This window comes from Salmo salar, chromosome 14 (genome assembly GCF_965601325.2).
Source record: "Salmo salar chromosome 14, fSalSal1, whole genome shotgun sequence".
NCBI lineage: Eukaryota > Metazoa > Chordata > Actinopteri > Salmoniformes > Salmonidae > Salmo > Salmo salar.
Window position 1 is genome coordinate 39,789,051 of NC_138304.1, and position 23,159 is coordinate 39,812,209.

Consider the following 23,159-nt stretch of genomic DNA (forward strand, 5'->3'; position numbering starts at 1 on the left):
CGGTGCGTATCGTGACTAAAAATGTCAAAATATTCTATTACCGTACTTCGAAGCATGTCAAACGCTGTTTAAAATCAATTTTTATGCGATATTTCTCGTAAAATAGCGATAATATTCCGACCGGGAGACGTTGTTTTCGTTCAAAGACTGAAAGAAGAAAATGGTGTCTTCACATGCACGCGCGCCTCCGTGTCATTGTTCTCAGATCGACCACTATCCAAATCCCCTACTGTTTTTCGCCCAGGGACTGCAGAGTCATCATTCCCCGTTCTGGCGCCTTCTGAGAGCCTATGGGAGCCTTAGAAAATGTCACGTTACAGCAGAGATCCTCTGTTTTCGATAAAGAGGCTATAGAAGGCCAAGAAATGGTCAGAGAGGGTACTTCCTGTATAGAATCTTCTCAGGTTTTGGCCTGCCATATGAGTTCTGTTATACTCACAGACACCATTCAAACAGTTTTAGAAACTTTAGGGCATTTTCTATCCAAATCAAACAATTATATGCATATTCTAGTTTCTAGGCAGGAGTAATAACCAGATTAAATCGGGTATGTTTTTTATCCGGCCGTGAAAATACTGCCCCCTATCCTAAACAGGTTAATCGCACAAAGTCAAAGAACTTGGAATCCTATATAGCCTATCCCACATTGCGGTACAACAATTCCTGGCTGGGGGCACGTGAAGAGTTTGGTGAAAGATTCATTTTTAGAAGCATGAAAGCTGGTCTAATTTACTTAAAGCAAAAAGTCTACTGAAATTAGACTTTGTCCTTATGTTTCTTGGCTATTTCCATTGTTTTGTTCACAAGCTAGGTTGTTTTTCTATGTTTGAGTTTCTACTGCTAGGGAGAGGAGACAATGCTTCTACTAACTAGTCAGACTCAATCTCACAGGAACAAACATGACAGGAACAAACATGACTGGAGGTTACCGCATTACCACGGTAACCTCCCGCCCTTAAAGGGGCAGGTGAACATTTTTGTCTCATCTGTGACATTTTGGTTAAAAGACTCAGGTCACAAAAAATGAAATTAAACAATACACCACATCACTTCTTATTAGTAATGCATTTATTGTTTTAGAAAGATTGCAAAGCATGCTCATCTGTAATTTTTTGTAAAATAATTTACCACAGTGGTTGGTGGACCAAAAGGTGAATTTTAGGCCCAGTCAGTGATACCTCAGTTTTGTTTTAACTGTGTGTGTGTTCATGCAGCCATTTGGCCATAACCAGTCTCAGCAGGACATCCTTCAGGAGAACACCATCCTCAAAGCCACCGAGGTCCAGTTTCCTGCCAAGCCCCAGGCCAGCACAGAGGCCAAGGTGACTTATACTCACTATGAATTGTAGACTCGTCAGGACATGTCTGAATGTGACTAGGACAGACAAAGCATGAGAAGCTGATCCATATTCTATAGATTAACATCTCTCGCTCCATCTTCCTTCTCTATCTCTCCCTGTCAGGCGTTTATCCGGCGCTGTCTGGCCTACCGTAAGGAGGCTCGTTTCGACGTTCACCAGCTGGGCACTGACACGTATCTCCTCCCTCACATGAGACGCACCAACTCCTCAGGCTCCCTTCAGCCCGCCTCCTCCTCAATCTCCTCCTACTGACTGGCTGATGGACATGACTGACAGGCCCACCAGCCAATCCTATAGCAGAACTGATCCTAATATGGGAAATGGAGTGGTGTTGGGTATTCAGAATCCCCCAGCCACTGTGAAAGGGACGTGAATGTGTTTGGCTGAATAGAATGGGTGACACGTGAGACGGGGAAAGAGAAAGACAGAGTGGAGGTGGAGACACTTTGCTAATGTTTCCAAGTAGCTTTGCAGAAACGTTGCACTGTGTTCTGATCTTGAAGGTGTACAGAGAGAGAGGAAGGAAGAGAAGCTCTACCCCTTGTGCATGCCATTGGACATGCTGTGTCTGTTGCCATGGGGACTTAAGTGGGGCTAGGCCACACCCCTTGCTAGTGATGAACTGGGCTCTTATTGGTGGAGAGGTAAACATAAACAAAAAGCAACACGTTTTGTTGTTTATTGGAATCCCCATCAGAAGTCCATTCCTAAATAGACGGCACTTCCTGTAGATCTGAAGGGATTGGATAGTTTAATGCCTATCTCCACCTTGTGCCTGGATAGGCCAAGTGGAATGTTCTCCATATTGCTTAGACCTCTGCAGTCAGTTCAGATCTACACCATTATGTTGGTGCTAGAGGTCGATTTGGGATGTGGCTTGAATCCCCAGAATATATCAGTTGGTTTGCCAGACTCACAGTAAACCTTGGACTAAATTGCACTTATAATCAAGATGATTTGGTTTCATGGACATGACTTCTTGAAATAGTCCTGGACTAAGGCTAAGCTTCAGTCCCAGACTGTCGGACAGAAGCTCATAAAGTCACGTTTTTAGATCTTGAATCAATATAATCTGGCTGTGTGAAAGAAGTTGGTTTTAGGCAGTTTAGGTCCTCCGTGGATCCATCCCTCTACAATGTGCTGTGTGCTAGGCCTGTTCAGGCAATGAAGTTTGTTTAGCAGAACACAATGAAACCATATAAGGATCAGCTTTATTGTAAAGACTAAGGTTTTAATACTCAAATCATCTGGAGGAAATTCAATGTACATTTCATGTGTAGGAGTGACATATCTGCAATCTGTCTGTACAGAGGGTCAAACACTCAATTTACTGAACTCTCACTAGGCAGTGCCCCGTTTGCACCTGTTTTCTCAAATAAATAAAAGACAAAACGCCTAGAAACATAATTCTCTTCTTTCCCACTTTGCTTTGAAATTGTACCCTTCCCTTACTGTTTTATCATCTATTCTACCTTCACGTTTTACATTCTAGATGGGAAATAACAGGTGAAACGTTGAGCACATGCAAAGGTTTAGCAAGTCAGACCCTTGGTTTCTCATGTATCCTTGTTCATTTGTGCTCCGAAAGGCATTTTTATTTTGCTGCTTTGTAGATGTGGCTTTTAGTTAAGATCTATCTGTATGAGCTACCTCAGGTACAGATAGTGCGAACAGGAACACTCTAGGGCCCTGAAGTGTATAGCCTACTCTTTAGGGGCCCTTTGAAGTGTAAACTCCACTGTGGTGAGAAGAATAATGCTTCTGTATGGCAGGAGTTCCAATAACGTCAAACTGTTTTATCACAGCAATGTTTATTAGTAGTCTGGAAACCATGTGTCATATATATATAGTTGTATAAAACTGTTCATGACATATATGAAGGAAAAGCGCAGTTTGATGAAGGCTCTCTGTTCACTAACACTTTACTTGAAGTCTGTCATAAGGCCTGCATAACACTGACATAACAGGTGTCATAAGGAGTTATTAGAGCATATTGGTAGTGTACCGAATGTAAAGTGTTTATATTGGAAGACTGTGGAGCGTTAAACAGACACTTGTGTTTCAGAGTGAACATTATGGCAGACCATAAAGCAGGAGCCACAGCAGTTCAACACTGTCTGATACATACAGATACGAGAATGAATGGGAGGCAATGTCAGGTCCTGTCATTCATATGCAATAAAGATTCCCCTACCAAGGTCGCCACCTTTGGTTTGTGCGCATAATGTCTCCCACAGACAACACACGTTTTTCCTGATCCAAGACTTGGATCGGTCAGATGCAGTAGGGGATAGTTACACCTGATGAAAGCATGGCAGACAGATGCCATTTGTCAAAAGGCTGGGAGGTCAGTTACAACCATAGACTTGGATATCATTCTATCTGTTCCATTATGGCGTCTGTGAGCATCTCCATTTTGAACTTTCTTCTACGAGATGGCAAACAGGGTGCATACTGCCACCTAGAGTGTGTTTGAACAGGTAAAAATCCAAGGTTGGAGATTTACTGCCACCTGGAGTTATGGAATGTTTCCTCACAAGTCTAATTCATTGGCTGATCCCTCCTGATGACCTGGATGGAATTATGTCATCCTTCCTTAACCCATAAGAAATCCCACCCATTTGAAGTCCTCAATGGCGCTGCCCATACTAAAACAAGTCCTCTCTATAGTTACACGCTGGAAGATTGAAGAAGGCTTCTTCAGCATGTTGTCTAGTGAGTATACACTCGTCAGGAGAGAAAGGAGAAAATGTAAGGCTGTGGATTGAGGGATTAGGAGAGGAGTGTCAGGCCAGTCCAGGGGTATGTGATGGCATAATGTCAGTCCAGTCCAGGGTTCTCCACTGTAGTCTTGTCTCTGGGTCCTCCTGGCTCTGAATGGACCTGAGCTCTAATGTCCATCTGGTTCCAGGTCCTTCTGAGCCCGTTCCTGCTCCTACTCACAACGTTCCAGCTGCTCCTCCCCATTGCCACTGCAGAGCTCCCCGGCCCAGAGTCACCCTCCTCTGGAGGTTTGGAGCTTCTAGACTTGGAGTGGGATGATCGAGAGAGCTGTAGTGGGGAGAAATTATATTGCATAATATCACTATTACTGTAGTGACAGTTACATTATTACTATCACTTTTACTATTAATGTAGGCCTGCTAGTAGTTTAATTAGTTGATTAATGAATCAATGACTAACTACATACATAAAACTAATTAACTACATACGGTGGGGGAAAAAAGTATTTGATCCCCTGCTGATTTTGTACGTTTGCCCACTGACAAAGAAAGGATCAGTCTATAATTTTAATGGTAGGTTTATTTGAACAGAGAGACAGAATAACAAAAATATCCAGAAAAACGCATGTCAAAAATGTTATAAATTGATTTGCATTTTAATGAGGGAAATAAGTATTTGACCCCTCTCAATCAGAAAGATTTCTGGCTCCCAGGTGTCTTTTATACAGGTAACGAGCTGAGATTAGGAGCACACTCTTAAAGGGAGTGCTAACCACAGCTTGTTACCTGTAAAAAAGACACCTGTCCACAGAAGCAATCAATCAGATTCCAAACTCTCCACCATGGTCAAAGAGCTCTCCAAGGATGTCAGGGACAAGATTGTAGACCTACACAAGGCTGGAATGGGCTACAAGACCATCGCCAAGCAGCTTGGTGCGAAGGTGACAACATTTGGTGTGATTATTCGCAAATGGAAGAAACACAAAAGAACTGTCAATATCCCTCGGCCTGGGGTTCCATGCAAGATCTCACCTCGTGGAGTTGCAATGATCATGAGAACGGTGAGGAATCAGCCCAGAACTACACGGAAGGATCTTGTCAATGATCTCAAGGCAGCTGGGACCATAGTCACCAAGAAAACAATTGGTAACACAACGCCGTGAAGGACTGAAATCCTGCAGCGCCCGCAAGGTCCCCCTGCTCAAGAATACATATACAGGCCCGTCTGAAGTCTGCCAATGAACATCTGAATGACTCAGGACAACTGGTGAAAGTGTTGTGGTCAGATGAGACCAAAATGGAGCTCTTTGACATCAACTCGCCGTGTTTGGAGGAGGAGGAATGCTGCCTATGACCCCAAGAACACCATCTCCACCGTCAAACATGGAGGTGGAAACATTATGCTTTGGGGGTGTTTTTCTGCTAAGGGGACAGGACAACTTCACCGCATCAAAGGGACGATGGACGGGGCCATGTACCGTCAAATCTTGGGTGAAAACCTCCTTCCCTCAGCCAGGGCATTGAAAATGGGTTGTGGATGGGTATTCCAGCATGACAATGACCCAAGGCAACAAAGGAGTGGCTCAAGAAGAAGCACATTAAGGTCCTGGAGTGGCCTAGCCAGTCTCCAGACCTTAATCCCATAGAAAATCTGTGGAGGGAGCTGAAGGTTCGAGTTTCCAAACGTCAGCCTCGAAACCTTAATGACTTGGAGAAGAGCTGCAAAGAGGAGTGGGACAAAATCCCTCCTGAGATGTGTGCAAACCTGGTGGCCAACTACAAGAAACGTCTGACCTCTTATTGCCAACAAGGGTTTTGCCACCAAGTACTAAGTCATGTTTTGCAGAGGGGTCAAATACTTATTTCCCTCATTAAAATGCAAATCATTTTATAACATTTTTTACATGGATTTTTTTGTTGTTCTGTCTCTCACTGTTCAAATAAACCTACTATTAAAATTATAGACTGATCATCACTTTGTAAGTGGGCAAACGTACAAAATCAGCAGGGGATCAAATACTTTTTTCCCCCACTGTACATATTAACTACATACTGTGTGTGTTTGGTGAACGCTCACCTTTCTGATCCCCGTGATGGTGGTGAATGTTCCATGGTTGGGCTTACACCTGAAGTACCTGTTACCATGGAGACTGCCTTCATTTTCTCCACCTAAAGTTGAATAGGAACAGGTGTTACCAGGGCTGGCTCCAGGAATAAGCAACATAAGCGGTTGCTTAGGGCCCCGGGCAGCTAGGGGGCCCCCCAAATTAATAAATGTATAAGTATTATTAAAAAAATTAGAAGCTCAGTCGAGGTCTCAACATACTGTTGAGAGTTAAAATAGTAGAATACACAAGGTGCAAGTTCAATATGTGTTTGTGCATCAGCAATCTTTCTCTTATGTCAGTCACAAAGTCACTCACTTGCCATGTCAGCTAACAATTTTTAGATTAATTTACCAATCTAGCCAGCTATCTAAACTTGTAATCATAGCCGAATACCGACCAGGCACGCAGGGCATGTGCCCGGGGGCCCTGAACTCCAAAGGACCCCCATTGAATTTGTTAGTCACTCATACACTACATGACCAAAAGCATGTGGACACCTGCTCATCGAACATCTCATTCCAAAATAATGTGCATTAATATGGAGTTGGTTCCACTTTTGTTGCTATAACAGCCTCCACTCTTCTGGGAAGGTTTTCCACTAGATGTTGGAACATTGCTGCGGGGACTTGCTTCCATTCAGTCACAAGAGCATTAGTGAGGTTGGGCGATTAGGCCTGGCTTCCAGTCGGCGTTCCAATTAATCCCAAAGCTGTTCGATGGGGTTGAGGTCAGGGCTCTGTGCAGGCCACTTAAGTTCTTCCACACCGATCGACAAACCATTTCTGTATGGACCTCACTTTGTGCACATGGGCATTGTCATGCTGAAACAGGAAAGGGCCTTCCCGAACTGTTGCCACAGAATCATCTAGAATGTTATTGCTTGCTGTAGCGTTAAGATTTCCCTTCACTGCAACTAAGGGGCCTAGTCCGAACCATGAAAAACAGCCCCCAGACCATTATTACTCCACCATTCATTTTATTTATTTGTCACATGCGCTGAGCATGTAGACCTTATAGTGAAATGCTTACTTACAAGCCCTTAACCAACAATGCAGCTTTAAGAAAAATAAGTAGAAAATAAAAGTAGCAAATAATTAAACAGCAGCAGTAAAACAATTGTGAGGCTATATACAGGGGGTACCGGTACAGATCAATGTGATGAGCTTTGAGGGCACGATGGTGTTAAACGCTGAGCTGTAGTCAATGAATAGCATTCTCACATAGGTGTTCCTTTTGTCCAGGTGGGAAAGGGCAGTGTTGAGTGCAATAGAGATTGCATCATCTGTGGATCTCTTGGGTCTGTATGCAAATTGGGTGGGTCTAGGTTTTCTGGGATAATGGTGTTGATGTGAGCCATGACCAGCTTTTCAAAGCACTTCATGGCTACAGACGTGAGTGCTATGGGTCGGTAGTTATTTAGGCAGGTTACCTTAGTGTTCTTGGGCACAGGCACTATGGTGGTCTGCTTAAAACATGTTGGCATTACAGACTCAGTCAGGGACAGGTTGAAAATGTCAGTGAAGACACTTGCCAGTTGGTTAGCGCATGCTCGGAGTACACGTCCTGGTAATCCATCTGGCCTTATGAATGTTGACCTGTTTAAAGGTCTTACTCACATCGGCTGTGGAGAGCCTGATCACCCAGTCGTCCGGAACAGCTGATTCTCTCATGCATGTTTTAGTGTTACTTGCTTCGAAGCAAACACAGAAGTAATTTAGCTCTTCTGGCAGGCTTGTGTCACCGGGCAGCTTGCGGCTGTGCTTCTATTTGTAGTCTGTAGTAGTTCGCAAGCCCTGCCACATCCGACGATCATCAGAGCCGGTGTAGTACGATTCAATTTTAGTCCTGTATTGACGCTTTGCCCGTTTGATGGTTCGTCGGAGGGCATAGCGGAATATCATATAAGCTTCTGGGTTGGAGTCACGCTCCTTGAAAGCGACAGCTTTACCCTCTAGCTCAGTGCGGATGTTGCCTGTAATCCATGGCTTCTGGTATGTACGTACGGTCACTGTGGGGACGACGTCATCGATGCACTTATTGATGAAGCCAGTGACTGATGTGTACTCCTCAATGCCATTGGAAGAATCCCGGAACTTATTCCAGTCTGTGCTAGCAAAACAGTTCTGTAGCTTAGCATCTGCTTTATCTGACCACTTTTTTATTGACCGAGTCACTGGTGCTTCCTGCTTTCATTTTTGCTTGTAAGCAGGAATCAGGAGGATAGAATTATGGTCAGATTTGCCAAATGGAGGGCGAGGGAGGTCTTTGTAAGCGTTTCTGTGTGTGGAGTATAGGTGGTCTAGAGTGGTTTCCCTCTGGTTGCACATTTAACATGCCGGTAGAAATTAGGTAAAACGGTTTTCCTCAATGAGTGCGGTCTTAGTGCAAGCATCGGGTTGTGGTAGTAAATAGACAGCTACGAAGAATATAGATAAACTCTCTTGGTAAATAGTGTCGTCTACAGCTTATCATGAGATACTCTACCTCAGGTGAGCAAAACCTCGAGACTTCCTTATATTTTGTGCACCAGCTGTTGTTTACTAATATACATACACCATCACCGTCTTACCAGTGGTCGCTGTTCTATCCTGCTGAAAAAGCGTAAAACCCACCAGCTGTATGTTATTCATGTCGTCGTTCAGCCACGACTCGGTGAAACATAAGATATTACAGTTTTTTAATGTCCTATTGGTAGGATATACGTGATCGTAGTTAGTCTATTTTATTATCCATTGATTGTACGTTGGCTAATCAGACCGATGTTAAAGGGAGATTACCCACTCGCTGTCGGATCCTTACAAGACACCCAGACCTTCGTCCCCAATTTCTCAGTCCCTTTCTCTTGTGAATGATGGGCATGAGGGCCTTGTCGGGCGTCTTAAGTAAATCCTTCGCGTCCGACTTGTTAAAGAAAACGTATTCCTCCAGTACGGGGTGAGTAATCGCTGGCCTGATATCTAGAAGCTCTTTTCGGCCACAAAACACAGTGGCAGAAACATAATGTACAAAATAAGTTACAAACAACGCAAAAAAACACATTAGCACAATTGGTTAGGGGAGCGTAAAACAGCAGCCATCTCCTCAAGTGCCATTCACTATGCATTGGGGCAGGTAGTGTTCTCATGGCATCCGCCAAACCCAGATTTGTCCGTCGGACAGCCAGATGGTGAAGCGTGATTGATCACTCCAGTGAACGAGTCCAATGGCGGTGAGTTTTACACCACTCCAGCCGACGCTTGGCATTGTGCATGGTGATCTCAGGCGTGTGTGCAGCTGCTCGGCCATGGAAACCTATTTTAGGATGGTGCTGACGTTGCTTCCAGAGGCAGTTTGTAACTCGGTAGTGAGTGTTGCAGCCGAGAACAGACACTTTACACACTTCAGCACTCTGCGGTCCCGTTCTGTTAGCTTGTGTGTCCTAATACTTTGCGGCTGAGCCGTTGTTGCTCCTAGATGTTTCCACTTCACAATAACAGCACTTATAGTTGACCGGGGCAGCTCTAGCAGGGCAGAACATTTGACGAACTGACTTGTTTTGCCCGCGTGGTGGTGGGGGGCCCACAAAAGGCTAGAGCCAGCCCTGGGTGCTACCACAGACAAAAGGGGGAACGCAGACACATCACAAGGCGTATAAATCTGAAGCATCTGTTTAGAACCCCCACTCACCACCAAATATTGTGATGAGAGGAAGTCCATTGGCGGGAAGTGGGAGGAGATGGAGCTAGATGAAACTTGACCGATATTGTGCTAATTTTATCATCGTTGAAACATTCAATCTCAATACAGTTTTCTGTTTACAAAACGAAAATCTGTTATGAACTGAGAGCAAAGTTTTATAGACTTGACCCTTTGCCAAAGTTTAAAAAAAATTGCATTGTTTAGGAGTGCAAGGTTGAATTTAGTTATTGCACACCCACACTTCAGAGTAGGCGTTCCCTAATGGAAATATGCACCAATATGCACCTAATGTTAAAATGCACCAATAGGATCTCACTCGTGCTTGGCTCTGCCCACCTCCTTGCTTGTTCTGCCCACTATGCTTAATTTGCTCCCATTGGAAACAACCCCAATGATCAATCTTGGGTTAGGGCTAGGTTCAATCAGATTTACAATTTTTACATCCACATAGCGTTGTTTTGGCTGTGTGTGGTGGTAGAACTGCGTTAGAGCTGTCAAACCCACTAGCGGCTCGTTGCGTTACCTTATCACAGATACTGCTGTTGGAATGCCACGAAACCACTTGCTGCTATAATCTGATAAATCCCAAACAGCTGCATTAGAAGTTCATGCAGCCTCATTACAAGTTCAATCACTCCAACTTGACTGATAAATCCCCCCCATCCAAATGAACATCAAATCAAATGCTATTGGTCGTATAAACATATTTAGCAGATGTTATTGCGAGTGTAACGAATTGCTTGTGTTCCTAGCTCCAACAGTGCAGTAGTATCTAACAATACACATCAATACTCACAAATCTAAAAATAAAAGGTAATTAAGAAATATAGGACGAACGATGTCGGAGTGTGTGTGTGTGTGTGTATGTATATACAGTTGAAGTCGGAAGTTTACATACACTTAGGTTGGAGTCATTAAAACTCCTTTTTCAACCACTCCACAAATTTCTTGTTAACAAACTATAGTTTTGGCAAGTCGGTTAGGACATGTACTTCGTGCATGACACAAGTAATATTTCCAACAATTGTTTACAGACAGATTATTTCACTTCTAATTCACTGTATCGCAATTCCAGTGGGTCAGAAGTTTACATACACTAAGTTGACTGTGCCTTTAAACAGCTTGAAAAATTCCAGAAAATTATGTCATGGCTTTAGGAGCTTCTGATAGGCTAATTGATATAATTTACTGGAGGTGTTGTTGCATACCCGTCAGGAAGTCCAGGACCCAGTTGCACAGGGCGGGCTTCAGACCCAGGGCCCGAGCTTAATAATGAGCTTGGAGGGAACTATGGTGTAGAATGCTGAGCTACAGTCAATGAACAGCATTCTTACATAGGTATTCCTCTTGTCCAGATGGGAAAGGGCAGTGTGCAGTGCGATGGCGATTGCATCGTCTGTGGATCTATTGAGGCGGTATGCAAATTGCAGTGGGTCTAGGGTGCATGAAAACATGCATTAGCCTAACATCAATGGTTTGATATTTGAGATTAATTATTTCTAACATCGATAGATCCTAAACTTTCTAGCACTGTTTTGAACTAACGCAGTAGGGATAATAAGGGAGTGATGTGTGACAGACAAGAGCAGCCGCTCACCTATATGTCAGCTCATACCACAGTTACACCTCCAAAACATCTGCTATGCGGATGTCGACCAATGCTGGTTAATGCTCGATCTGATTGAATCCAGGCCTTATTTACCAGTATCTTTGGTGTTACTGTCACAGTTGTCATGGTGATGTCACACCATAAACACACACACCGCGCGCACACACACACAAACTCACTGGCTGTGTCCAATTCCACTCCGATATAGATGTCTCTAGACTCAGTGTTTTCCAGTGGTCCGATAAACCTCACAGCTCCTCTTCTCCTCTCCTCTCCTCTCGTCCTTCTCTCCAGCACTACACGGTCATTCACACACAGACGGTGCTTCCTCCTGATATGCACATGCACGAACGGGCATACGCACCACACACAGTTAAGTTCTTTAAAATCACAATTATTGTGAAATGAGTCATTAATACAGTACAATACGATAATAAACAGAAGAGAAACTAAAGCCAGACTAGAAGTGTACCTGGTGGTTAATGCCCTGGTGTCCAGCCCTCCTGCTGCTTGGACTGTGGACGAGGAGTCAGGACAGTCTGGGGCCAGACACCACCTCTCCTCCTCTTTTGTCTCCTCCATCTCTCCCCTCAGAGGTCCACAAGAGGCACTTCTCCTTAGGACTTTCTCTCTTTTCTGCTCACAAACAACAACAATGACCAAAAACAAACCACCACAAAAACAGCTCATCATAAAGGCTGTGACATCCTCATGTGTCCATTGTGAAGTATGATAATGAGGTCCAACCTTCAGCATGTGTTTTCGGTCCGATGTCAGTCCACCCTGCTCAGACGACAGGTTGCCCTTCTCCCTCCTGACTGGGACACAAAACACACACAATGTCCTGACATGGTGAGCACACAGCAAAGACAGACTGAAGCTTCACATTCTCCTTGGTCATAATTCCCATGAATAAAAGACATTCCAATTCAAAGCACTGCTTCATTATGTAAAACGATTGACACCTCTTTCTCTGGCTATGCTGTCACTATGGGAGGAGTGAGGCATGATGGGTAGGGGTTGTGATCCCAGAGCTTCTTCTACAGAGGGTAGAATAAGACTGTTGTCTTCTTGTCTCCGTTCTCCCCCTCTCTTCTTCCCCCTCTCATCTCCTCTCCTGCCTTCCTCTCCTCTCCTCTCATCTCCTGGATCCTCCTTCTCATACTCTTTCACAGAGGGCAGAACTGCTGCCTGACACACAGAGAGAGAGGGTGGGGTTGTTTGTGTGTCTACGTTTACGTGTTGACTTGTGAGAAAGAGTGTGTCATACATACCTGTCTCCTCTGAGGGGTAAGGTTGTGAAGGGGGACCAGAGGAGGGAGGCAAGGGGGTGTGGTGTTAGAGCACAGGCTGCCCCTCCCAGAGCTGTATAAGGAGGACACACTGGGTGAGACACTGGCTGGGGGAGAGAGGAGGTAGGGGGAGGAGGTAGCGAGAGAGATGGAGGGGAGGCAGGAGAAGGGAGAGGTGGAGCTGGTCTGGGATCTGTTGGAATCTGAAAGACCCACGGGAGCAGCCGGAGCAGTGGACAGAGAGCACATCAGCTCCTCTATTCGGACCCTCTGGATCTCTACGGTCCTGTGCAGACTAAGATATGAGAGGAGGCGCACACACACACACACAGCAGAGTTAAGCAAAGGTCAGACAAACTCAACCGAAACAGTAAATGGTTAACTTTCTCATAGAGGAGGCAGCTGAAAACTGGTGTGAATCAGGCATGTGACAGTGGGAATTTGTTTGATACAACAGGCCTATGGTTCTCACCGTTGATTCTCGCGCAGTATCTCGGCTATACTCGAGCACAGGTGCACTGCACCTCTCCTCGAACCGTTGATGAAGAACAGGACAGCTTGCGAGGCGACCTCCTTGTCCTCCTCAAGACCCCCTGCCGAACTGCCCACTTGGTATAGGAAGGCAGAAATACTACAGTAGTAGAAAACTATGTCTATCACTTTATTACCTTTATTCAGTGGTTTTGTGGCAGTTATTTCAGCACAGCAAACGTGTGGGACAACACACAAATAGCTTACACAAATTGTCCCCATCACGGGTGTCCCTATTAAAAAAAAAAATGACTAGCAATATCGAATGTAGGCTACTTTACCAGTTTGACATGGTTTTAGTGACGTTAACTAATCAAAGCTTTCTTATTTTTTTAAAATGTATAATTTCCAAAGCGGTAGCCTAGGTACCGGTGCGAGTCCCACCACGACTGAGTGTGCTCCAAATCAATGTTTTCATACCTGTCTGGGACGCACGCGAGTCAAGGTCCGAATCCAACGTCCAGGTTCGGTTTCTACTGCGCTCGCGACCACTCATATCCCAGTTCTCTCAATAACAAATGTCTGTTGATTTGTTATTGTACTACTCTACTGTAAGCCATGTGTTGCGCTTTTTCACTAACCCTTGCCGACGTAACACCCAATGGAACGCACAGGTGCTCGGTTGGTTCGCAATAGTACAGATAGCTTCATGCTTTCTCGGTGAGGGTTTTAGGCTATAATTATTGTAATACGCTTGCTCTGTCTGGTCATTCTAGGCAGGATAATGAAATATGCAAGGTTAAAGCTTAAAACAAGTAGGCTAATTTATTGACAACCTATACATTTTTGAAAGCAACAAAAGTGCATATTTTGAAATAATAGAAGAACACGCACAAATAAAAAAGTATTTTAAAATTCCATTGGCTTTATTGCTCGAGTATGTATACAGGCTGTTTTCATAAAGTTGTAACACAGCGCCCTCGTGTAGTTGAAAAGCCTCACTGCGCCTTGATTTCCTACCTCTTCAACCCACCATGACAGAGGACGGCACAGGCAGCGCCGTCTAACCCCAATACGATATTTACCACAAACCCTAGCCCAGCCACAAATAGTTCATAGTTCTGACGATATCCCTGCCCATTTCGGTCCCCTCTGGCATGGCCATCTAGTGACTACCACCCTCACACAACGTTTAAGGGTAGACTATAGAGTTCTGTTATAAACTAAAGGTGCATGGAGAGAAGATTACAGGACAAACATGCCTAATATTTTTCAAAACATGTGGTGCAAAATAATGCAGATTTCATTCTTTAACAGAAACAATCAAAGCAATTTAACAAAACAATTTAGATATAAAGGAATATCTAGCTAATAGATGTCTGTGTTTACTTAAGGGTACTGAAGAGAATTGGAATTTTGAATGAAACTAAGGCAGTGTGGGTCAGACAACAAGCAGGGTAGCCCTGCCTGCCTGCCACTCAGCCATCCTTTATTCCTCTGCTCCATGTTTCCAACTGACTGCACCAGCCTCACCGTGGCAAATTATTCTGTCCCTCCTGACTAAATAAATATGAGAGAGAGAGAGAGAGAGAGAGAGTGAGAAAGAACGAGACAGAGAGAAACCGGCAGGTTCGATTCTGGGTATGAGACTTTTCCTGTGTTACGACGATGTCTCCGTGGCAGCCTTTGATTCCATGGTCTCCGAGGCGACGGCTGGTTCTGTGGCGCCAGGGAAGGTCTGCTGCTCTGGGGAGGGGGTGACTGTGGAAAGGGTGAGTGGGGTGAAGGAGGAGACGTCGACAGGGGAAAGGGATGTTACCCCCTGTGGCAGGAGGGGGAGCTGGGACAGCATGGCAGGCAGGGGGGGGAGGGGGGCTAGACCGGGCAGGTTCAGAGGAGGGAAGGGTGCGAGTGGAGGGAATCCTGAAATGGAGGGGGGAGGAAGGGGCAGGTGAGAGAGAAGAGAGAGATCTGTAGTTGAACACAGGAATAATCACATAATACATTAATGCCTGGGGCTGGAAACCCACTGTTAGCATTAGCTGTATAAACCTGCTGTTCCAGGTGGCAGTAGCCCGCTAATACCTGCTAGCGATACAGCGCTGAGGTCTGGTAGTGCGGTAAGGTTGAGGTTGGGGAGGTTTGGGAATGGGGGCAGGCCGCCCGGGAGAGGCAACAGACCTACAATTGCACACAAATAAACATACTTAATAATGTAGAAAAAGGTATTGTGTGTAAGATTAGATCATCTCAATTTGATCTGGAAATATATTTCTGAAGAGGCGTGTACTGACCTGGTAGCGTGGTGGCGGGGTTGAAGGTCGTGGAGGCTGGGTTTAGGGGGCTAAGGGAGGTGGGCAGCAGGGGAACGGTGGGGAGACCTGGAAAAGAAAGAGTGAGAGTATGAGCAGTTAGCACACAGTTGTATCGGAGAGAGAGGACCTTTTAGACCAGGGGTGGGCAAACTACATCCCGCAGGCGCCAGCAGGAAGTTTGAGTAGAAAATGTCATAAATAAGTAATTATTTTGGGTAAAAAATATATATATTTTTAAATACTCCAGGCCCCACTAACATTTAAAACTAAATAGAACTTAATAAATTATAAAGGACCTACAGTGCATTCAGAAAGTATTCAGACCCCTTGACTTTTTCCACTTTGTTACGTTAAAGCCTTATTATTTTCCCTTATCTACACATAATAGCCCATAATGACAAAGCATAAACAGGTTGAGATATTGCAAATGTATTAATAATAAAAACAGAAATGCCTTATTTACATAAGTATTCAGACCCTTTGCTATGAGACTCGAAATTGAGTTCAGGTGCATCCTGTTTCCATTGATCATCCTTGAGATACAACTTGATTGGAGTCCACCAGTGGTAAATTCAATTGATTGGACATGATTAGGAAAGGCACACACCTGTCTCTATAAGGTCCCACAGTTGACAGTGCATGTCAGAGCAAAAACCAAGCCATGAGGATGAAGGAATTGTCTGTAGAGCTCTGAGACAGGATTGTGTTGAGGCACAGATCTGGGGGAAGAGTACCAAAACATTTCTGTAGCATTGAAGGTCCCCAAGAACAGAGGCCTCCATCATTCTTAAATGGAAAAAGTTTGGAACCACCAAGACTCTTCCTAAAGCTGGCCGTCCAGCCAAACTGAGCAATCGGGGGAGAAAGGCCTTGGTCAGGGAGGTCACCAAGAACCCGATGGTCACTCTGATAGAGCTCCAGAGTTCCTCTGTGGAGATGGGAGAACCTTCCAGAAGGACAACCATCTCTGCAGCAATCCTCCAATCAGCCCTTTAAGTTAGAGTTGCCAGACGGAAGCCACTCTTCAGTAAAAGGCACATGACAGCCCGCTTGGAGTTTGCCAAAAGACACCTAAAGGACTCTCAGACCATGACAAACAAGATTCTCTGGTCTGATGAAACCAAGATTGAACTCTTTGGCCTGAATGCCAAGCGTCATGTCTGGAGGACACCTCCCCTACGGTGAAGCATGGTGGTGGCAGCTTCATGCAGTGAGGATGTTTTTCAACAGCAGGGATTGGGATTAGTCAGGATCGAGGGAAAGATGAACGGAGCAAAGTACAACGGAGCAAAGTACAGAGAGCTCCTTGATGAAAACCTGCTCCAGGTTGCTCAGTACCTCAGACTGGGGCGAAGGTTCACCTTCCAACAGGACAACGACCCTAAGCACACAGCCAAGATGACGTAGGAGTGGCTTCAGGACAAATCTCTGAATGTCCTCGAGTGGCCCAGCCACAGCCCGGACTTGAACACGATCGAAAATCTCTGGAGAGACCTGAAAATAGTTGTGCAACAACACTTCCCATCCAACCTGACAGAGCTTGAGAGGATCTGCAGAGAAGAATGGGAGAAACTCCCCAAATTGCTTCCTGGCTGATGTTTTGGTCACTTTTGAATGCTGGCGGTGCTTTCAATCTAGTGGTAGCATGAGACGGAGTCTACAACCCACACAAGTGGCTCAGGTAGTGCAGCTCATCCAGGATGGCACATCAATGCGAGCTGTGGCAAGAAGGTTTTCTGTGTCTGTCAGCGTAGTGTCCAGAGCATGGAGGCGCTACCAGGAGACAGGCCAGTACATCAGGAGACGTGGAGGAGGACGTAGGAGGGCAACAACCCAGCAGCAGGACCGCTACCTCCGCCTTTGTGCAAGGAGGAGCAGGAGGAGCACTGCCAGAGCCCTGCAAAATGACCTCCAGCAGGCCACAAATGTGCATGTGTCTGCTCAAACAGTCAGAAACAGACTCCATGAGGGTGATATGAGGGCCCGACGTCCACAGGTGGGGGTTGTGCTTACAACCCAACACCGTGCAGGACGTTTGGCATTTGCCAGAGAACACCAAGATTGGCAAATTCGCCACTGGCGCCCTATGCTCTTCACAGATGAAAGCAGGTTCACACTGAGCACGTGACAGACGTGACAGAGTCTGGAGACACCATGGAGAACGTTCTGCTGCCTGCAACATCCTCCAGCATGACCGGTTTGGCGGTGGGTCAGTGATGGTGTGGGGGGGCATTTCTTTGGGGGGCCGCATGTGCTCGCCAGAGGTAGCCTGACTGCCATTAGGTACCGAGATGAGATCCTCAGACCCCTTGTGAGACCATATGCTGGTGCGGTTGGCCCTGGGTTCCTGGACTGGCCCGCCCGTTCCCCAGACCTGAATCCAATTGAGCACATCTGGGACATCATGTCTCGCTCCATCCACCAACGCCACGTTGCACCACAGACTGTCCAGGAGTTGGCGGATGCTTTAGCCCAGGTCTGGGAGGAGATCCCTCAGGAGACCATCCGCCACCTCATCAGGAGCATGCCCAGGCGTTGTAGGGAGGTCATACAGGCACGTGGAGGCCACACACACACACACACACTACTGAGCCTCATTTTGGCTTGTTTTACGGACATTACATCAAAGTTGGATCAGCCTGTAGTGTGGTTTTCCACTTTAACTTTGAGTGTGACTCCAAATCCAGACCTCCATGGGTTAATAAATTGGATTTCCATTGATTATTTTTGTGTGATTTTGTTGTCAGCACATTCAACTATGTAAAGAAAAAAGTATTTAATAAGATTATTTCATTCATTCAAATCTAGGATGTGTTATTTTAGTGTTCCCTTTATTTTTTTGAGCAGTGTATTTTCAAATAACTGCCTGTTTTCTGGCCGCAAATTGATATTGACCAAGAAAAATCGTAAAAAAAAATAAAAAAAGTGCGACCCTACGTTTTGCATTTCAAAATCCCGATGTGACCCTCAAGAGAAAAAAAATAAAGTTTCCCCAACCCTCTTAGACCACCTGTAGCATTTCCACTGCAAATATTCATTTCCAGTGGGAGTTTGAAGGGGTTGGGGAGGCCATCTGAACCCATATTAAAAATGATTGGTCTAACCCTGGTGCCACATTCCATTCCAGACATTTCCTAACACTTTGATACCATATTATGTTGAGAGAGAGAGCAAGAGAGATTAAGTACCTGTCTGAAGCTCACTTGGAATGGTGGGTGGAGCCGAGTTGATTGACAGGCTGGACAGCGAATCTTCTAACCCCGTGGGGACAGAGGGCACAGCAGGGGGTGGGGTTACAGCAGAGAGCTGAACCTGAGTGGGAGGGAGAAATAAGGCAAAAGCAGAGAGAAAGATAGATGAGAGAGGAATAGAGAAAGATGTGAGGGGTGGCTGATGAACAGGGAAGGTCAAGTGCATTTAAAACAAGTAATTCATAATTCTAATGAAATCCTTTCCTCTCGGTCTCGCCTGTCTGCACTGGGAGGGACAGTCATACATACAGTACCAGTCAAAAGTTTGGACACCTACTCATTCAAGGGTTTATTTTTATTTTTTATATTGTAGAATAATAGTGAAGACATCAAAACTATGAAATAACACATATGGAATCATGTAACCAAAAATGTGTTAAAAAAATCAAAAATATATTTTACGAGTTTCTTCAAAGGAGCGACCGTTTGGGCGCCCAGCGGTCTGCAGTGCCTTAGACCACTGGGCCGCTACTTTGAAGAAACTCGTAAAATATATTTTGATTTCTTTAACACTTTTTTGGTTACTACATGATTCCATGTGTTATTTCATAGTTTGATGTCTTCACTATTATTCTATAATGTAGAAAATAGTAAAAATAAAGGAAAACCCTTGATAGAGTAGGTGTGTGTGGGGGGGGGGGGGGGGTTCCCTCAGAACAGCCTCAATTCGTCAGGGCATGGACTCTACAAGGTGTCAAAAGCGTTCTACAGGGATGCTGGCCCATGTTGACTCCAATGCTTCCCACAGTTGTGTCAAGTTTGTGTGAAATCCAGCAGCGTTGCAGTTCTTGACACAAACTGGCGTGCCTTGCATCCTCTACCATACCCCTTTCAAAGGCACTTACATGTTTTGTCTTGCCCATTCATCCTCTGAATGGCACACATACGCAATCCTTCTTTAACCCATCTCCCCCCTTCATCTACACTGATTTAAGTGGATTTAACAAGTGACATCAATAAGGGATCATAGCTTCCACCTGGATTCACCTGGTCAGTCTATGTCATTGAAATAGTTCTTAATATTTTGTACACTCAGTGTATGTCCTAGTAGAAGGATGACAAAAGAGCATAAAGTGACAGTGTCCACTGACCATCCAGGTAGTTATAGCTGTTCTGATTCTGGGCTCTGTTTTGGTCGAGTTCTGGGTCAATACTAACCTCAGTGAATCCGTCCTTGAGTGCGCTGATGGGCTCACCACTGGGAATGTGACCCGGAAAACTAATCTTCTTCCCTTCTTCAAATGGCCGGGTGGGAATTCTGTGCAGGTAACCGTATCCGATCCCACATCCCAGACTGTAACAGGGGAACAGGAGATAGCATTAGTGTGATGTCACTTGTCAGACTGAAGTGTGTAGCGTGTGTATTGTATGTTGGTTACCTGCCCTCGCCTCCCCAGGAACTGTTGGGGGTGATGACCACCTCTCTGCAGTTGTCTGTGTCTGTGTTATAGACATATAGCTTCAACCCCTTCCCCTCATGGGTCTCAATCAGAGAAAACAGGTCCTCCGACTGAGGAGGGAGAGAGGTGGGAGGGAGGGAGATAGAGATCAACTTCAATGACTTGTACCCAAATGCTGATTGGCTAGTCTTAAATCCTAGTGTAGAATGCATGGAATAGTAGTGTCAGTGTGCGCGCACCTCGTTCATAACGGTGTCGGCTCCTATGATGTAATCAGTGTGGGGCCGCAAGCCAGCCAGGGCTGCCGGAGAGTTAGGCTCCACCTCCTGAGAAAGAGAGAGACCCTTGGTTAATTGTATTTTATATAACAAAGCAAGTCAGTTAAGAACAAATTCGTATTTACAATGACGGCCAAACCCTAACGACGCGGGGCCAATTGGGCTCCACCCCATGGGACTCCCAATCACGGACAGTTGTGATACAGCCTGGAATTGAACCAGGGTCTGTAGTGACGCCTCTAGCACTGAGATGCAGTGCCTTAGACTGCTGCGCCACTCGGGAATCCCACCTTATATCAAGAGTTACACCTGCCCGGTACACTGGGGCGAGCTAAATTTGGCACACCCATTTGCTACTGGCTACTCACCAGCACATGCCAGATGTTCTCATTGGCTCCCTCGAAGCTACAGAAGCGTATGGAGACACCCAGCAGGCCCTGGCCACCCCAGAGGTTGCTTGGGGTGACGGTGGACTCCCTGAGCTCCAGGGTCTTAGAGGAGTAAACCAGCATTCTAACTGGCTTCTCCACACTGGCCTTCAACAGGTCCTTCAGAGTGTCATTGTCCTTGTTCTGAAACACAGACAGGGTAAATTATAGAATTACAATAAGTAGAATGGACAATCAGAGCTATACAGTACAAGACAGTATCCTCATTGTCAGTGGGGGTTTGTGTATGTGCATGTAGTTAGTGTGTGTTGAACATACCGATTCAACAGCATGTCTTTGCTTACCAGTCTTTCGTTGTTGATGGAGACGATGAAGTCAAAGAAAGGCTCCAGTCCTGCACGGTGTCCTGGAGAATTCTCCTGAACCTGAGGAGAAGAGAGAGGAAATATGACTTGTAACAACTGTATTTTGTGATTGAAGGGGAGCACCTGGAGCAAGGACCATGGAAGTTACAGGGTATTCACACTACCGCCTGTGACATGAGATCCAGCCAAGGCCCTGTCTTCTTGGCAAATGTTAGGGCGTTGCACATCATCTTTGAACTTTTAGCAGTAGCCTTAGAATGAAATAGGTATTACAAGCTAAACCTGTAATACCAAAAGGTTGGCTACCTGTCTGTCTCAAGATCAAATGGATTCTTGTCACATCAACATATTGAAGATGGAGGTCTATACATTTAGGGAGTAACGAGACATTCAGGTGGTCTGACATGTGTAGATCAAAGACATGACTGATGTTGAGTATGCTGTCAGCAACGCGGCAGCACCTACAAAAGTTGACATTATGACAGCTAACTAACATTGAGCTGGCTAGCTCATTTAAACACCATTCATAGCTGCCTGGTTGTTGTGACAGCTAACCTTGTTTACCAAACAATACATGCAACCAATAACACGCATATACCTTTCAAAGCTGCATGTAAAATGATACATGCAAATATTTAACTTGGACAATTCCACAATGCAACTGTAGCAAATGCTGGGGAAAATAGCGTTAACAATGTATATTAGCATTAGCTGCATGTAGGCCGGAATGTGATCCCCGGCCTCTATCTGTCGGTGAGGCCACAATTAGATCCTGCTGTGGGACCATTCTTACGGATGCTAACATTATTTTGCAGACGTCAAAAAGAAAAACAAACACATACCCGAAGAACATGGTAGCCTTCGGATCCTCCTCCCGGTATCTCGACACTCTGCGACCCCCCCATGACACGGCTGGTTTATATCGTAATTAGGATTTAATGCTTGATATTTTCTGCTCAGGTAATATTGCTAACTGGCTAGCTTCAACTCTACTACGGCGGCCTGCCAGCTGAGCACTTGTGTTGTTACGTGGCAGTCCACCGGGAAATAGGGATGATGGGAGTTTTCCCATAGCCGCAGATCTCGAATCAGTTTATCCACCCAAATCCTGTAATTATTAATTAGTGGGAAAATTGCAAAACTGACCAAAGACCAGTGTCTATGGCCAAGTGTAGGCTGGTGACATGCGCAAATCTAGGGCTTCAGGTGCTACTTTTGAATTGTGATATGCAGTATACTCAGAGCAGTACTAGTATTGCCATATTGTACCATTATATCACAATTGACTAAAACCTAGCAGCTGTTTTTCACCCCCCAGAAAAGTGGGTAACAGATTGAACACAGGTAACATTCGGCAAGCGCTACCGGAGTACCAAGTCTAGGGCCAAAAGGCTTCTTAGCAGTTTCTACACCCAATCCATAAGACTGCTGAACAATTAATCAAATGCTGCCCCCAAAGATGGCGCCGGAGAAGAAGGCAGACGTTTTACGTGCCCCCAACCTATTGTGTTATTTTGTTCGTTTATTTGCGTTGTTTGTAACTTATTTTCTTACTTATTTTGTACATAATGTTGCCACTAACATCTCTTATGACAGAAAATAACTTCTAGACATCAGGACTGCGATTACTCACCACGGACTAGCAGAATCCTTTTTTTCCTTTCACGACTCTGACCCGACGCGAAGGATATACTGCTTCCTCGGGAACAGGCCCCGATCCCTGTGATCTGCATGAAGAGGAGGCGGAGAAAGAGGCGCCGAAGGTCGGGCTACCATCTGAGAATTCGTCAGCGATCGAATAAACCCCCACTTCCCTCCATTCTGCTAGCAAACGTGCAATCTTTGGAGAATAAAATCGATGAGTTAAGAGGAAGATTAAACTACCAACGGGACATTAAAAACTGTAACATCTTATGTTT

At 45.2% G+C, this 23,159-nt stretch overlaps 3 protein-coding genes across 6 annotated transcripts in view; 1 reads left to right on the forward strand and 2 right to left on the reverse strand.

The window, feature by feature from the left end:
- Positions 1-3,562, forward strand: part of LOC106569493 (serine/threonine-protein kinase tousled-like 1-B) — a 29,634-nt gene extending 26,072 nt beyond the window's left edge. For all 3 annotated transcript variants that reach the window (XM_045694321.2, XM_045694320.2, XM_045694319.2), the window contains 2 exons: positions 1,215-1,322; positions 1,464-3,562. In XM_045694321.2, the coding sequence (XP_045550277.1) occupies positions 1,215-1,322; positions 1,464-1,613 (258 nt within the window). In that variant the 3' untranslated portion in view covers positions 1,614-3,562. The remainder of the gene's footprint in view (positions 1-1,214; positions 1,323-1,463) is intronic.
- LOC106569505 (uncharacterized) lies at positions 3,157-14,027 on the reverse strand. 2 transcript variants are annotated; one of them, XM_045694322.2, is made up of 9 exons: positions 13,723-14,027; positions 13,244-13,379; positions 12,754-13,066; positions 12,445-12,670; positions 12,227-12,297; positions 11,952-12,115; positions 11,659-11,810; positions 6,162-6,253; positions 3,157-4,412 (listed from the first exon to the last, which is right to left on the reverse strand). In XM_045694322.2, the coding sequence occupies exons 1-9, from the start codon at positions 13,796-13,798 to the stop codon at positions 4,182-4,184; spliced, it is 1,461 nt and encodes a 486-aa protein (XP_045550278.2). In that variant the 5' UTR covers positions 13,799-14,027; the 3' UTR covers positions 3,157-4,181. The 2 variants fall into 2 exon arrangements, with proteins under 2 accessions (XP_045550278.2, XP_013996387.2); XM_014140912.3 differs by lacking the exon at positions 13,723-14,027 and having other exon boundaries at positions 13,244-13,711.
- Positions 14,028-14,147: 120 nt separating this feature from the next.
- Positions 14,148-22,309, reverse strand: gorasp2 (golgi reassembly stacking protein 2). The gene is made up of 10 exons (XM_014140915.3): positions 22,083-22,309; positions 21,220-21,300; positions 20,855-21,058; positions 20,448-20,534; positions 20,188-20,318; positions 19,967-20,102; positions 18,746-18,869; positions 15,537-15,623; positions 15,328-15,423; positions 14,148-15,165 (listed from the first exon to the last, which is right to left on the reverse strand). The coding sequence occupies exons 1-10, from the start codon at positions 22,143-22,145 to the stop codon at positions 14,903-14,905; spliced, it is 1,272 nt and encodes a 423-aa protein (XP_013996390.1). The 5' UTR covers positions 22,146-22,309; the 3' UTR covers positions 14,148-14,902.
- Positions 22,310-23,159: the final 850 nt, after the last annotated feature.